A 17,094-nucleotide genomic window follows, 5' to 3' on the forward strand; every position below is an offset into this window, starting at 1 on the left:
TTGTGGATACCAGAATTGGACACAGTATTCCAGTTGTAGTAGCACCAGTGTCACATACAGAGGTAATATAAACTGCCCCACTTCTATTCAATAGTCCTGTTTATACATCCAAGGATTGTATTAGCCCTTTTGGTCCCAGCATCTCCCTCAGAGCTCATGTTCTGTCCGTAATTTGCTTGGACCCAGATCAGAACACAAGAGTTATTTAGTTGTGCCTATACCTCAGGAGTTTTTCATGTACACAATCCATTAGACCAGGCCTCCTTCTCTGACACGAAGGAGTTAACAATAGTGATGTTATTTAATAGGTCAGCTAATAAGAAATGAAGTAGCATCCTCTTGTGAACTAAGATTACTTTCATGATTTCCCTATAGTATGTAGTCTAGAAAGGGACACAAATGTGGGTTTCTTCCCTTTGGTCTCCTGTATGAGAGGGTAACAGGTCAGCCATTTGTTAAGAAAACAAGCAGAGCAAGCTTCCATACTTTCCTCCATACAAAACAAATTTTCTGAAATCCAAGCAGGGTGCTTTATGAAAAAACTCTTAATCTTTCTGCAACCTTACCTGCTTTTTAGGTTTCCCTAATTACATGTGGTACAAGAGTCCCCAAGTCTCACAAGGATTTCAAGTTGACTTCCCTAGAGCCTTTGCATTTTTAAAGATTTGCCAGCAAGAATATAGTGTTTTCAATAGGCTAGGCATACTGCAGCCACTGACCAACACAAAGCCAGTAAAACTTTGCATTTAGTCCCTATCTTTCTACTTACCATTCATTAGTACTGAATGACAGATTACACACACTCTGGCTTCTTTTCTGTCCATGTACAGCAACTTGCATTTCAGACTGCAGCATGCTGCACAGAAAACCTGAAGCAAAAGAAAAAACATATTGAATCACTCAATGTTTCATGATAAGAGTAATTTAAATAGATTAATTCAGACACTGAATACATTAGAAGGTGCAAAATTAGAAAGGAAATTATCAATAATCCTCCAACAGCGTCACAGTGAAATTGATTAAGATCAAATGACCTAGTGTCAGTCTCATGTAATCCTACTGGAGTAAGCGCTATCTGCAATAATACAAATGTACACACTCCCCACAGGAGTAATTTAAAAATGCAGGTTTGAGATAATGGCTAATGGACCAGGAAAATCATATATGTAATCCCATAGTGGCCACCTTTACAGCTCTCTGGAATGAATGATGTTTAAAACACAACACTGGGAAAGTGCTCAAGCCGTTTCTCTGGTCACTTAAATCAAAGCCAAAACTGGATATGGGGAGGGGGAGGGATGAGTGAGATACATTTCAGAAGAAAGGACAGCCATTTTGTCTCTACTCTTGAGACCTGCACTGTTGTAACTCTCAGTAGTTCAAATGTACAAGACTCATCCCACACCACGCTGGTTGCTAAAGGGGAACACTGCATGACTTGTGCTGGAAGGACCAACTAGAACGCTGTAGCTTCATTGCCAGTACTTTCCACCTGCACCAGGACTAACAGCTCAGTGACCCCGGGCAGCGTGCTACAAGAAAGTGCAATTGTAACAACAATGGCAATGCCTGAGCACCATTACAAACATTTGTATGGAGACATGAGGTACTTTACCTATGTGGCAATACAGTGCTGCCTGTAATGCCCAAATTCTCCAGTGCAGACAAGATTCTGGCCAGTCTATCTTAAGGTTTACAATATGTATTTAAATAAAAAGTCAATGTCTTCCCCTATGTGTCCTAGGGCTTTTGTTCAGGTGGCATATGAAGCCACTGATGAGTGCATGTTTCATGCAGAAAAACAGCTTAAAGCATATGAAATTTAGACGCATCAGACACATTAGATTTCAACCCAACGTAGTTTCAATTTTATTTGGTTTTCATATGCATAATTAACAGTGTATCTTTCTTTTAATCTTCATAGACCTTCATGTAATCCTATACTTTTTTCCTACCCCAATTGCAACATTTCTAAATCTTGCACATTTTAAAACTACATACAAAGCCCAGTCTATACTACAAGTGAGTCAAAGTACTCTGTTCCAACAGTTAAACATAATAGTGTCTGTCTACCTCCTAGCCCAGTTAAAATGACAGAGTTTGGTTCAGTGTGCACTAAAAATGTTGGCCATGTTGTAACGAGGGGCATCCATTTTGTAAATAAGTCCTGTAACAATGTTGTAGTTTATAACGTAGAGATGAGGCCCAAGCCTGAGACACGATTTTAGCATACAAATGATGAGAGCTGGAATAACAATTTTGTCACCTGGGTGATCTCATCTAATGGTGTGTAAATTGTAACATTTCCTTTTCTAATTATGTCAGCTATACTTTACCAGCTTTTAAAGCAATATTACCAGCACTGGTTTCTGAGTAATTTATTTTGAGATATTGTGCTTCATTTCAATTCTCAGGGAAGCCTATCCACTGGAAAATTCAGTTCAGATTTAAACTAGGAGGACAATTACAGAACATGGAAAAATCAATGTCCTCAACCACAGACCAAAGGACTAAACTAATTAATTTCTAATTCAGGACCCTTTGAAGAAGATTACAGTCTGCATTTAACAAGGCTTTTCAAGCACAATGATTTCTATGATCTAAATACTAAACAGAAATATATAGTAGAATGACAAAACGTTAACATCTGTTCTCATTGGCATCTTTAACTTTGTAGTAGGTGGAGTGCAGGTGTTGTATATAATCAAATATAAACAATATTTAAGGTGAAAGTGAAGTGTGCTTTCCTGTTTTTCAGCAATATATATATATATATATTTATTTGAAAGCAACTGTCAAGCAATTAGTATTTCACATAGCAGAAAATGGCAGCTTGTCTAAATGCAGCAAGCTTACACAGTGCAGTTACAAGGTTTTATGTTTGTTTTACTACTTAGTGCAAGGAGAATCACTAGTTTGGCTTACAGAACAGAACTGTCACATACAAATATTCCACTTGTTCTACACAAGGATATCAGAGGTGACCACTACAGATGACAATGGAAAATACATATACAAAATATAAACAATTAAAATGAATAGTTTCCCCTAAAATATATCATCACTTTTCAAGTTCTTAAGTTTAAAACAAAGTTTGGTAAACATGCATATTTAATTTCGGCCATCTCCCTGATGTTCAGTGGCTCACATTGATTTTGTCAATTACTACACAAATTAAAACAGCAACGCTTTCTCCAGGTGCCATCCAACTATTTTTAAATGCAGTTTTTATTCTTAGGACTTTTTGGCCACAATGATTAGTTTTAAGGGAAACTGTTGTGTTACAATTCAGATTCAGAATCTCTTCGATTATTAACACTGAACATTTTAAAAATCTACATTTTTTTGCCCCTTGTGCGGTCTATTTAGCTATGTATTTCTGTTTACCCTTCAGTCATTTTCATTTTTTCTTTCTCATTCAGCAACAATAAATTAGTCTCAGAGTTTAAGGCTAGAAGGGACCACCAGATCATCTGTTCTGGCCTCCTGTACATCACAAGCCACTAAATACTACACAGCCACCACACACCAAACCCAACTACCAGAATTAGACCAAAATATTACAGCCTTCAGAAGACTAAATGACTGTGTGCCACAGGCAGAGAACAGGAGGGGCCAAAGGGCAACAATACCACTTCTAAAACTTGGGTTTCAAGGAGAATGATTGAGTTCAAACCAAAGAGCTGGTTTTCTTTAAAACACCCCCCCCAAAGCTTGTAGTCATTTGGTAAACTCACAAAAAACTAAAGTATGGCCTAGCTACTTGACAGTGACCCTTTAAATAAGTGACAGCTAAAATCAAATACCAGTGAGAGGCCTTATCCTGTTTCCACTGACATGGATTAAAAATTCTCATTGATTTTGGTAGGAGTAGGATTGGGCATTTAAACACATCAATAATTGAAAGATGCACTAAATTTAGGGATTTAAATTACATGGTACAAGTAGATAGTAACTGTATTACTTATTTTTCATTATTTATTGCATAATTTAGTATTGGTGGATTTCAATATTATTTGTATTAGTAAGAGTATGTGTTTATTCCAAAAGAGTGCTTAACCAGTCAGAACTATCATGAGAAGAATTTTTCGTCAAGTCTCAAAATAAAGAGAACATGGAACAAATGCAAAAATATGAATGTGAACCCACTTAACTGGTAATTTGATTAACAGTCCTATCACTTAATTGGACAATTGCCAGGAGAACAGATTCAGTGTTATGTATTTTAGTTATTAAGAAAGACAAATGTCATACCTAGACAGCTATATGGAACACTTAATGTTTTCTGCAAGTCTCCTTCCTGGAGCAGACCGATATGAATCTCTGTTTGCTGAATTTGATTCTTTTAGGTCCTCTGTTCATGTCATTCTGCTTCCCTGCGCTATTCTGATCCAAAGCCCAGAGAAGTCAGTTGACTTCACAGGGCTTTGGACTGGACCCTAAATGAACCAAATTTACCTTAATATGTTTATTTTAAAAATGCATGAATGTTCCATTTTAAAGTAATTCATGAATGTTTGCCAGCCTAGTGTTTTTAAAATTAATTTTGAATAATCTGATTGAGACACTGCACCCCATATTCTTCAGATAGTATGATATGATTATGAAATAGGTATGATGCATTTTATGCAAGATATGTCATGTGAGATGTCATAGAAAATGTTATGATTTGCTGAATAGGATTATCCTATTTGTATGCATGTATCATTTTTGTATCTGAAATTATGAATATTAACTATGTTTCTGTACTTCAAATTTAGTTACATCTGGGTTAAGGCCCACTGGACAAGATGCTTTCAGTCTAGATAGCTGGGTGGGGAAGGGCCTATTAAGGTCAATGAGCCATTAGTAAAAAACAAAAGGCCTTAGGAGAAGCTTATCTCCCACCTGGGGAGCCTTCCTGAGAACGCTACAAACAGCCTCCAAGTAATGGCTGCTATGACTCTACAAAGACGTGATGTGACAATATGTCTCTAGACTCCATCTGGGAATGGCAGCGTTTTTTCCACAGACCAGTCGGGGAACCCAGCTTTGAAACAAAGGGTTCCCACCATATGCAAAAGCTATATAAGGCAGGGAGTGACATCATTGGGTGTTCTTCACTTCCCACACAAGAAATCCCCTGGAAAAGCCTGAGGAACAAAGACTGAACTGGGGGAAGTGCTGGACCCAGGCTAAAGGGATTTTTAGCCTGTGAATGTAACACCTGAGGATTCCAAGCTGTATAGCAAGTGCAGCTTGCCCCTTAATGTGTAGCCTGCTTGTATCATCTTAGGGTGAGAATCTGCTATTCATATCCAATCGAATTAGTATATTAAACTTAGTTTGCGGTTGTTGTTTATTTGCTAGGTAATCTGTTTTGATCTGTTTGCTATCACTTATAATCACTTAAAATCTATCTTTTGTAGTTAATAAACTTGGAAACCAGTGTGTGGAAATCATAACTCAGGGGCAAAAGGCTGTTGCACATTCCTTTCCACATTGAGCGAATTTTATGAGTTTACGTTGTACAGTTCCCTGTGCAGCGCAAGGTGGTATAATTTTGGGTTTATACTCCAGAGGGGGTGCGTGCCTGAAGAGCTGGGAGTAGCTTTCCCATGCAGGGGCTGGTCAGAGAGCCTGCTTGTAACTACAGCCAGGTGTGTCCCTACCTGTATGTATGCTGGTGAAAGTGCAGTCTGAAGGACTTTGTAGCTTGTCACAGCAGTACAGTGTGAGAGGGAGCCTAGGCTGGTGGGTCAACGGGCTCAGTGGTACCCCAGTTCCAGGTGCCACCCCAGGGGGAACCCGTCACACTGATCAATTAGTTTTAGATTTTCTGTTTGCAGTGGTGTGTGCCATTTACTTATACTTCAACAAAATATTTACAAATATTTTATGAACTGTTTTATCACAAAAATGCCATATTTGCATTTAAACTAATGCAGCCCTATCTAATTTATATGGTGTATAGCTAAAGATAAGTTCTTACTCAGAAATAAACTTAGTTATAATATTCAAAGAAACATTTCTCAAACAATAAAAATACATTTAAAAATTACATTTAATTGATCTTCCCACACAATTCCTCTTAATAACCATATCAACACTCACCTATCCATCAAATTTGGGAGAATCTTATTATAGTCAATACACTTTTTCAAAAGCAAGGATATATTTTGGTAAATACTGGAGGTAGCATGTACAAAGCGAGTAAAGGGGACATAAAAGACTGAAGATAGTCAGCTATGTTAACCAGCAGAAAAATTGGCAGTTCAATAGCTCACTTCCCATCCCCATCAACAGGTTTCAGTGTTGTTAATGGAAATTACTGATGCAGTGATTTTTGAAAATTAGTTTCCTGCACTTAGTTATTTTATAGCAGTCCTACATGAATTCAATATCTGTTAATGGCTACAATCAACTAACAAACTGCTTTTAAAGGATAATCGTTCTTATCATCATGAATAACCAATAGTTATTCTCTATTAAAGTAATACTTGTGGCACCTTAGAGACTAACAAATTTATTAGAGCATAAGCTTATGCATCCGAAGAAGTGGGTTGTAGCCCACGTAAGCTTATGCTCTAATAAATTTGTAAGTCTCTAAGGTGCCACAAGTACTCCTGTTCTTTTTGCGGATACAGACTAACACGGCTGCTACTCTGAAACCTGTTATTAAAGTAATGTGAACAATGAAGAATAGGTGAGAGTCTAGGGACTTTTTAAAAAGAAACTAACTAAATCAAATGGACTATGCTACTGTGCTTTAGACAGATGTCAGAGGCAATGGTAGCCAGCGGCTTGTGTGGTTACCTGATATATATATAGATAGATAGATAGATATAGATATAGATACATAGATATTTATAGATATATAGATATAAATATATATATAGTGTGTGTGTGTGTGTGTGAGAGTGAGTGTGCGCGCGCGAAAGAGAGAGAGATTGAGAGTGCGCAAGAGAGAGAGAATGATTACAAATAAAGGAACACGAGGCTTTGTCACTGAATATGAACTTACCTTCCCACATGCTCTGCAATGATGCCTCCTTTTGGTGAATGTAAATCTGGCCTCACATTTCATGCAGTTTGGTGCTTGAGAATCTGGAACCCAAACTGGAGCCACCTCACCTAAAGTAGTAAATGGCTTTCTGGTGGGAGCTCCAAACTGACCAGCTCTGAGATCATTATCTGGACTATCTGGGGCTACTGCAAGGCACGGACTACTAGAGACCCCAGACTCATACTCTTCTAAATGTTCCCCAGTGGTATCAGCAATGGAGGCATTTAACGATTTCTCATCAGGAAACATATCTGCTGCCAAGGTTTCCCCTATTTTTGCTTTACCAAAGACATCATTTTTATTTTTAGTATTACCTCCACAGTTTGGGGGAACAAGGTCGTTTTGTAAATGGTCCGATAATGGCTTTGGAATTTGCAATTTAAGATTTGTAGGTTGTTTGGGTCTTGCACCACCAAATGGAACACTGATAGGTTGCAGGTTAGTTACTGGTTTTGGTAATGTTTGCCCGTGCAGAGATGGTACCTGACTGCAGAGATTATGTACATAATTTTTCTTCATTTGGTCACCAGTGCTGTTTAAAATGAGACCACTCCCATCAGCAGCCTCATTTCCTCTTTGTTCATAAACATTAGTGTAACATTCTGACTTGCTCTCCTCTATCTCCTTTTCCTCTGTCACTGAGTCTTCCTTGGAGGGTAAAGTCTTTGGAATATGAGCAACAATTGGGTTCTGCATTCCATAGGAATCACAACCATTAGACAGAGAGCTTGCTGATGATGTACCCATAACATCAGAGAGACTGGACCCTTCAAGCTCATCTATATAAATCCCCTTTATGTCCATGCCTGCTTCCATCATCCCATCTCCATCTTTCCCACTATTACTACAAGCCTCCTCAGGCACTTTCATCTGCAAAAGTCTTTCATTCTCGCCATGATTTTGCTTATTATTCAGTTTAGTCAATTCCCAATTAGTCATCTCCTGAGATTCAGGGGAACATTCTGCCCCACTGAGCGATTCAGCTGTGCTGAGAATTTTGTCACATTCACTGACTTCACTTTCCACACCACTAACATCCTCAGAAGTAATACGTTCTTCAAAGCGTTCACTGTAATTGCCACTTTCAGACATATTAGGCTGACAAGTTTGAGAGAGCACAGGTAGCCCAGATTGATACAGTTGAGATGTTTGTTCTTCTACAGTTTCCTCTATCATGAAGCTTCCATTACTTGAACTAGGAGAAGAATTTTTAGCTTCCAGATCTTTTCTTTGAGTAATTGCTCTGCTAATAAAATCCTCAACTGATGCACAACTCTCTTGTGTTTTAACAGTACCATCAACTGGTCTCTGCAATAAGGTCACTGCATTAATCCCTGCAATTGTAGACTCTGAGAACAGAGAGTCTCTATTAATATTAAAATCATCCTTTAATTGATGGGGGAGGCATGCATTGGACAGACTATCAGATGAAGTATTAATCAAATGGCTAACAGAGTCAGCCTCAGCATACAGCCGATCTAACTGTACTCCTTGCTTTTCTGTATCTGTATCTTTTTCAGTGGATCCATTTACAGTAACACCAAACTGATCATTCTGTCGGTTTTCATTATCCAGTGTAAAGCTAATAGTGTCCATTAAGGACTGAGTGCTGTAATTTTTATAATCCAGCAAATTGCCACTTTGTAGAGTCCTTCTGTCGCAGTTATGCATGACTGCCACTACTAGAACATTCTTCTCTTCTGGCAAGCAGGCTGGATTTCCACATTTCCTTTCTCTTGTTTCCATAGCATTACACTGATCATCCTGATTACTATTTCTCTTCATTAAATGATCATCAGCTTTTGCCTGATCATCAATCCACACAGTTGGGGTCTCTGGATTTATACTAAGATCCATTCCATTAGCACAATGATCCCCCTCTCCTCCGGTTGGAGTGGTGGTTGAATGGGTCAGGGAGAAAGACTTTAATCTCTGTTGACACTCATTAGGAATTGAAGCTTCATGCACGCTGGACAGAGCTGGATTACATGACAGCCGATGAGAAGGGGGATCTAGAACCTGATTCCACTTTGCACCCAATAATGTAGGTGAAACAGCATCATCTGAAAAATTAATAGTTTAAATAATGACTATATTATAATCCACACACAACTCCCCCAGCTCTACTTTATAGGATAGTTAACCATCCATGGTTCCTATAATCCTTTTATATAACAAAACTACTCCTAAACCAGAAATGCATAGATATCTGACTATGGACACAATAGCAAAAGACCACTTACTAATACTTAAGTATCCAAGATCAACATCTAACGATATAATTGCACAGAGTTTCTGGAAAATAACATCTTTAGGGCTCCGCGACCAGTCAGTTGTCCAGTTCTATTCTGAACAGGCAATTCTAAATTGATTGATTAATACAATACGTAGAAAGGGGGAGGGGACACAACACAAAAAATCATCGGTTGCCTCCACAGTAGGAGGGAGGAAATTAGAGCACACAGAGATTTTATACTTAGAATATGATCGTCTTCACTCTAGGATTTATGTGCAGTGGCATTTTTGTCAGGGTGCTTAGTTCTCCCAGTATTGAAGAAGAATGTTTAAATAACTGTTTTCATAGAATTGCTAAAAACAAGTTACATCAATATTTCTATTCCTATTAGGTTTTGTAAAACCCTATACTTTACACAAGCTACAATTCTAACAATATCCCTTTAAAAATTTTCTACATCAACAGTTAAATATAAACCACCTCACCACTGATAATACAGGTAAATAGAAAATGATTATGAGATGCTGTCCTCGGCTAAGGAAAACCATGTACAATTCACAGGTGGCTTTGCAAGTAATGAGATCAGTTTGCAATTCATGAAAATTAAAAGGATGTTATGCTACCCTGCCCCACCTATGGTTTTCTCTGTGTAATGTCAAGCACATGCATCTACAACCTTTTTACAAAGTCACTCACCTTCATTTTGTTCAAATTCATCTAAAACCTTATCGAGGTTATATGCCTCTGCTTGGAAATAGTTCTCCATTTGTCAGAAAATACCATCCAGTTCCTTGTCTGAACCTGTCAAACAGAGACCAGATTACCAACAGGTATTCAAGATTCAGTTAGCAATATTCCATTATCCACTCCCTTTATTTACCAGGAGAAAATTCCCTCAAATATATTCAAAATGTAGGTAAATTTAACGTATTGCACACACAAATTGAGGGCTTTTTCTGATGATCAAAATTATTTCTGCACTTGAATTAACCTAATCCTAATTAGCTGCTTCCCCATCAAGATAAATTTTGATTTTTTTAAAACTTGGCAACCTTCAAAGTTTACAAATAACGTCAAAACATATATGCTTTAAATTTTAAGACCAGTCCAGATTTTTTTTAAATAATTAACTACCTAAGAGCATGTGAAATGTAAGACACTAAAAACCAGCATACTGACAGAGCAAATTTACATGTAGAATTTGTTGATGTGGGCCAGGTGGCTGAAGCTACAATGTTGTTAACATTTGGGAGAGGACATTTCATTTTCATATGCTGGCTGTCAGAGCAGCTGAAACTATTCTAATCAGATGAATGGAAAGTATACTAAGCCATTTGAGTCTGCAAGTGTAAGTCATTTCATAGTACACTTCATTCCATACCACACCACTTACAAGGCATTATATGCAAGACTGTCTTTCAGAGATACAAAAATAAAATGCTTCATGAAATCTAAATGGGAGAGAGATATTTTTCTGTAGGGGTGGCAAGAAGGAAGTGCCCTTTTTTTCCATGTTCCAAACCACCCAGATTTTTCCCACCACAATACAGTGATAATCAAGAGGAGGAATCTTCCACTCTTATTTATTGACAGCATTTCCATCTTAACTGATGAGCGGAGATATTTTTCAGCACATTATCAGTAAATCAAAAATCACACTATAATCATACCCTTTTGCCAACATGGCTCATTACTGGTAGCACAACTAGGTGTTTCAAGGACCTTCTTAATATTTCAGTTTCAAGGAATAAGTTAACACTGCTATCTACCCCACCATTTAAATGGAACTATCAAACCTGGTAAGCTAAACATTTAACCTGGTACAAGTTTCAGATATCAAAGATGGTGGCAGTACAAGCTTCCCCATATTGCCTCGTCTATGTGGCTATCCCAGAAGACCCTCAGAAAGGTGAGACTCGCTTTCAACGGTAAGCATGAGTTTGACAGGATTTCTGTAATACTTGCATTACCACCATGTCTGCTGTAGATGTGAGAACTCCCACATTCAACACACAGGCCATGGAAAAGCAACACCATCTAATGAATGAGACGCTTAACTGATTGTCTGAAGTTCAGGATTTTAGTCTCATTCTGCCACTGGACTAGCTATATGGCTTTGGACAAGTAATTTAATATGTCCATGCCTCTGTTTCCCTATACATAAAATATAGATAATACTTAATTCCTTAGCCCCCTTCCTCCCAGAGGTAGTGTATGAATAAATGTGAAGTGCTCTGACACAATTGTTGAGTAGATTCTAGTGATTCCTAACAACATAAGTTAAGGTAAACACCCCCATTAAAAGATCATCTCAGGGTGGAGAGGAAAACAACATGGGAAGGATAGATAAACTGAGTCATTAAGGATATTTCTTCAACTTAACATAACCAGTCAAGTGACACTTTAGCTCTAGCAGCACAAGGAATATGATCTTTTTGCTAACAATGGTTGCCAGCACTGAGATGCGCTGATCTAGTTCTGAAAACATTTAAATTCCCAGCACAGACATTTTCTCTGTTACAGAGTGCATGCCATAGCATGCCTACTGTATATGGGGCCTTTGATTTGACCTATTCCTTGGAAATCATCTGAAACAAAAGGGAGAGAAAAGGTCTTATTCTCCTCGGGACTTGTTTTCAACACTGTGTGACGAGGGGAAAAACAGTCAGGGTATGTCTATACAGTCCAAGTTCAAATGTGTACATCACAGTTAAACAGCCCCTCAGCATGAGTCAGCTGGCATGAGCCAGTTGCAAGTATCAAATTGCAGTATAGACATACACATAGTGCCTGAGAGGTAGATTCTGGCTTCATGAAGAACAGCCAGCTGCAAGGTTTAGGGTCTGTTGTCCATGCTACAAATACAACTGAATCAGGAAACTAATTACAGCAGGGTTGCAATCTGAAGTTACACTTCATCTTAACCATGCACCCTACCTTGTTTACACCAGGAAAATGCACAATGTTAGAAAATATATTGACTAACACGTTTTAACTACCACAGTGTTAAACACAATTTTCCTTTAGTTTGAACAAAGACAGTTGTGTTTAAACACATTAGCAGGTCAACCAGCAATAATGCAAAATTAAGGGTGAGAAATCAAGCATTCAAATGTGAGGATATGCAGATTTAAATGTTTTTAAGCTCAACCTTAACTTTGCCTCCTTGTGTTTATACCTTGACATCTGATTACAAATTATTTATCAATATATAAGACAATGGAAATATCTTATTTTTAAGTCTCAGTGACATCTACAACACAAATCCATTTTAAAGAAAATCAGTTCAATAGTTTTGAAGTTATGAATTGTATTAGGCCCCATCACAAGCTCATGTTAAAAAACAGGGACCAGATTCACTGATGCAATCCAAAGGGTCTAGAGAGCAGCCTGATCTCACCTGGCATGGGGAAGTCCCCAAATGGTGTAGAGTGAGTGTAGCTACACCATCTCCCAACAAGGCAGTTAACTGGGATGGGAAGGAATACAGACAGGATGCTACTGCATTCCAAATATTTTCTACTGGCAGATGGTTCCTTTGGGGGCTATAGTCAGCAGTGTACTTTAGAGCAGCCTGAAGTATTTCAGGGCCAGCACAGAACCAACCCCAGAGTCAGGGAGACACATCTGCTCCTTCCTCCCCCCATGCCAACTGTGCCCAGCAAAAACCTAAATATTTGCAAGCCATAATTAACGTGGGTTAGATGGCCACTTATGTAGCAGCAAAATAAACTATTACGGGTCAGGCATTAACACTAATTATGTTTTCTCTCCTTAGTTTCTCAATGAGAAAACTACTTAAAACAGAGACAGAATCCAGAGAACAGTCCTCTCCAGATTATGATATCGTGAAATGTGGAGACTATACTACTTGCCTCTAAAAAAATTACATAAAAATTCAGCAAAATCTCAATTCATGCAAAACTACTACATCAAAATGTTAAGCGGTCCTGAAAGGAAATTCAAAGATAAGGCTAGATCCCGGGCCTTAGCTCTCCCAAAACTGCCCATGTGTATTATACTGCGTATGGCTGTAAGATCATCCACTGTTGCAAGGCATACAGCTAGATGACTAATCATATCATTTACAATACCCAGGCATACAGGCAACAAGCTGAGTGATTTACACAATAGCAACATTAAGTGAAGCTTTGCTTTCAAGAGTTTGAGAAAAGTTCAGCATTTTTCACTTGATACCATATTGGCTTTCTCCGAGCAGCTAAAGTCTTTTGTACAGATTTAGAGATTTTCTAAAATGCCAGGTTTACATAGCAGACTAGGACAGCTTGTATTCATGAGTCCCTACGGACACTTACTGCAAATCAGCAGATTATTAGGCTGCCAGGCACACCTAAGTCCATGCACTCAAAATCCTTCATAACATTTTTCATTTAAATAAATGATTGCAGAATACAGCATTTGCATTTTTTAAATTAGCTGTTTAAATTAGCTTCCCTAAATACACAAACACTAAATTAGTGCACTTTAGAAACAAAACAATCCCTGCAAAACTTTAGTGGTTCTCTTGCATCTTTTCCTCCCTTTCATTTTGATGCCTTCACTCAGAGGATCCCACCAAACTCTCGAAACACCTACCTTTACCTTGTGCACCAAAACACCATCATCTTAATACATATTCCTCCTTAAAAATAGGCTTCTTCCACAAAGCCTTCTAAAAGATGCTCAACCAAAATTAACTCAACTACATCAAGATTGTTATTTTATTCAAAGTATTAAACTGTACATTTCACATCTACGCTGTTTGTATTTAATTTAGAATTTTGGCAGGGGCCCAATCTGGCAAACAGTTACACACCTGAGAATAGTAACTTCCTCGGCAAAGTCCCACTGAGGTCAATTAGATTCTGACCAAAAGTACTAGCAGGCATTTGTAGGATTGAGCAGTTTGAAACGCATCAGACAGAATTCCTGTGCTCAGTAACAATGTGAACCATGATGCTGTTTGAAACCACTCCATTCAAATTACTTTCCTGCTTCTTAAAACATAAAAAGGGCATCCATAAAGGAATTCTCTAGCATAAATATATAAACTTTTTTGTAAGGACCACTCAAGTGAATTGGACGGCAAGCACTGATTTATGTAAATAGAGATACCAACAATCATTGACCTATTGGTTTTTGAGGAGGAAGCCGGAAGACATACACTACACTGATTACATGGCTTTGAAAACATTTTTAAAGAGTGAAACATCTCTTTAGGTTTCTGTAATTAACACCACATGCAGAAAAATGTTTCTGGCTTAAGAAAAAATCAAATCTGATCACTCATTCAGGTCATTTTTCAGCAGAGTACATTTTTGGGGCTTATTTTAAGATTCCTGAAAACAGGAGTTTAATATGCACACAAATATATCTGCATTGGTATAATTAAGATTTAAATTAGATTATTTTTCCCTCCCTAATCATGCCTGAGTTTTGCCCATCACGTGATTTATATTGGCTGAAGTGACAGCAAAGAACAAGCTGAAGAACAAGGTCACACACAACTAGAGAAAGCAATTCACTTTAAATGGCACTATTTTTATTGATTTTAGTCTCTCTCAAATAGCAGGTGCTTTACAAATGTTAGAAAACAATATCCAATACAAAATTTTACGTCTTCAGTAAATGCATGGAACTGTCTATACATCAATAATAAATCAAGCCCACAAAATGACTACTCCTAACACTTTATAGCCACTACCCTGAAAGCCTTACACAACACAGTACAGTTAATGTTTTAAAATAATTACTTTATAAACTTTATGGACAAAAATCTGTATATTTTAATATTTTTAATGAGAAACTGATAATTTAAATTTGGTCCACCCTAAGACAAATAAAAATGTTTCCACATGTCCCCTCCATAAATCCAAATGCAGAGAGTTGTTTGTAAACAAATACACATTCTACTGAGAAGTTTGAAGCCCAAAATGGCTTGAAGCACTAAGAACCAGCCACTGAAATTAACTATACAAAAGTGAACCTGACTTCATTGATTTTCATTGTCCATGCTGAAATATACAAAGTAAACAAAGAGCATCAGAAGAGACAAGCACATTGAAACATTGTAATTATTTCACTTAAAAATCCAAGGCATTATTAAAAAATGTGTTTGTTTTCAACAGTTAGTTAAACTGACGCAGTCCCTTTAAATAAGCTCACTGATGCCTATCCCTAGCTGCTATTTACCGGAAAAGGTCTGCTGGAAATGCTGAAGTATAAAACCAGCAATTATTATTTATAAAACAAATGACGCTTTTCTTTCCATCTCCCTTCAAGAAAAAAAGAGTCAAAACCACAGCTCGTGCCCTTAATGCCCTTTTCTTGACAGAGGAGGCAGCTTAGTGCTTATATAAAAAATGGATACCCGTGCTTCTCTTTCCCCAATGCCCTGTCCAAAGCTCCCAAAGTATCAGAGCCTGCCTAGAATTGAATATTTCTCTCCTGCATGGCCGGGGATTAAGGACTGGAAGTGAAAACACACAAGGGTCTAATATAGTATGCTACAATGATCTGGCAGCTATGGTCTCTGTGGTTTAGAATTGTAGTTTAATAAAAAAAATCGTTACCCTTAAACTAAACACACTTCATAAATGAACAGAAATATACACCTTCGTTGCTTGCTGGCTGCCTCACACCCAATTCATGGGAACGAGCACCAGCGTCAAAATTTATGTGGAGTTGTTTTTTCCCCCTCATCCCTTATTTTAAAGGATAATATAACATTTAAGAAGGTCATTCATAACTGTAGAGCAGTTCTGGACTGCTGATCATATGATTTCCATGTAGTGGAATATTGGGAATAACATATAGAGAGATAGGAAGATGAATAAAGGCACCCTCTCACAAATAATCTACAAAAGAAGACATCAGTGGCTGGGACATGTGTGGAGAATGCTTACCAAATACCACCCTTGAATGGAAGCCAGAAAATGCAAGAAGAAAGAGAGGAAGACCGCAAATAACATGGAAACGAACAGTTCTGAATAACATCAAGCACCTCCACATGAAATGGGAAGATTTGGAGAGAAGGGCAGTGGACAGGCAAGGATGGCAAATGTGGGTAGCCCAATGTGCAGCAAAGCACGGGATGGTCTAAGGTAAGGACTGTCACTGAATCAGAAAGGCAGTGTTCTATGGCTCAAAGCTGGTACTTTCAATCATTATTTTGAAGAGGGCAGAGGCTTAAATGTTTTAACCAGAATAATCTTCAGTAGCTCAACAGATGCATTTTATTTGTTGATGAAAAAGTACAATAAATCAAGACTGAACAACAAACTGAATTCAATGGCCATTGCATTGAAGAACAGTTTACTGAGTCACTGAAAAGCAGAGCTGATATTCCAGAAACAGCTCAGAAAGTCCACCGTGTCAAGATATAGCAAGAATAACTAATTATAAACAACATATTATGAAGTAGCAAGAAGTGCAGCTATAAATACAATATTTTTAATTTTTGCATCCAGGTAGTCATCAATGTTTGTGCCTGGCAATATCTGAACCACTGAATGCTGGACCTCTCTTTCAGCCAACCTTATGTTTCTTTTTGTTGTCGTTATTCTTCACTCTATGAACTGATTTAGGCTAAATTTGAATTGTGGTGCTTATGAAAGTAATATTGACTACAATGGCCATAGCCAGGCATACTGCTGACAAGAGAGCTTTGTAAATAACCCCACCAGATATACCTCAATTTCTGGCCAATAACACTTAACATTCCAGTCCTGGGTTTCTCCTGACTGAAGACTAACATAGGTGATGGTTTTGTGATGTAGGCTGAGACCACCAAATCACTTATTTTTGACAGTGA

General features: G+C 37.8%; 1 protein-coding gene across 2 annotated transcripts in view; it reads right to left on the reverse strand.

The window, feature by feature from the left end:
• The window catches only part of LOC112104316 (zinc finger FYVE domain-containing protein 9), a 70,935-nt gene that overhangs the window by 37,535 nt on the left and 16,306 nt on the right, over nucleotides 1-17,094 (reverse strand). For both annotated transcript variants that reach the window (XM_026651835.2, XM_024196554.3), the window contains exons 2-4: nucleotides 9,978-10,082; nucleotides 7,004-9,108; nucleotides 770-869 (exon numbers count right to left, since the gene is read on the reverse strand). In XM_026651835.2, coding sequence (XP_026507620.1) covers nucleotides 770-869; nucleotides 7,004-9,108; nucleotides 9,978-10,047 — 2,275 coding nt within the window. In that variant the 5' untranslated portion in view covers nucleotides 10,048-10,082. The remainder of the gene's footprint in view (nucleotides 1-769; nucleotides 870-7,003; nucleotides 9,109-9,977; nucleotides 10,083-17,094) is intronic.

The sequence above is a fragment of the Terrapene carolina genome, unplaced genomic scaffold (assembly GCF_002925995.2).
Source record: "Terrapene carolina triunguis isolate 2854851 unplaced genomic scaffold, T_m_triunguis-2.0 Scaffold103, whole genome shotgun sequence".
Lineage (NCBI taxonomy): Eukaryota > Metazoa > Chordata > Testudines > Emydidae > Terrapene > Terrapene triunguis.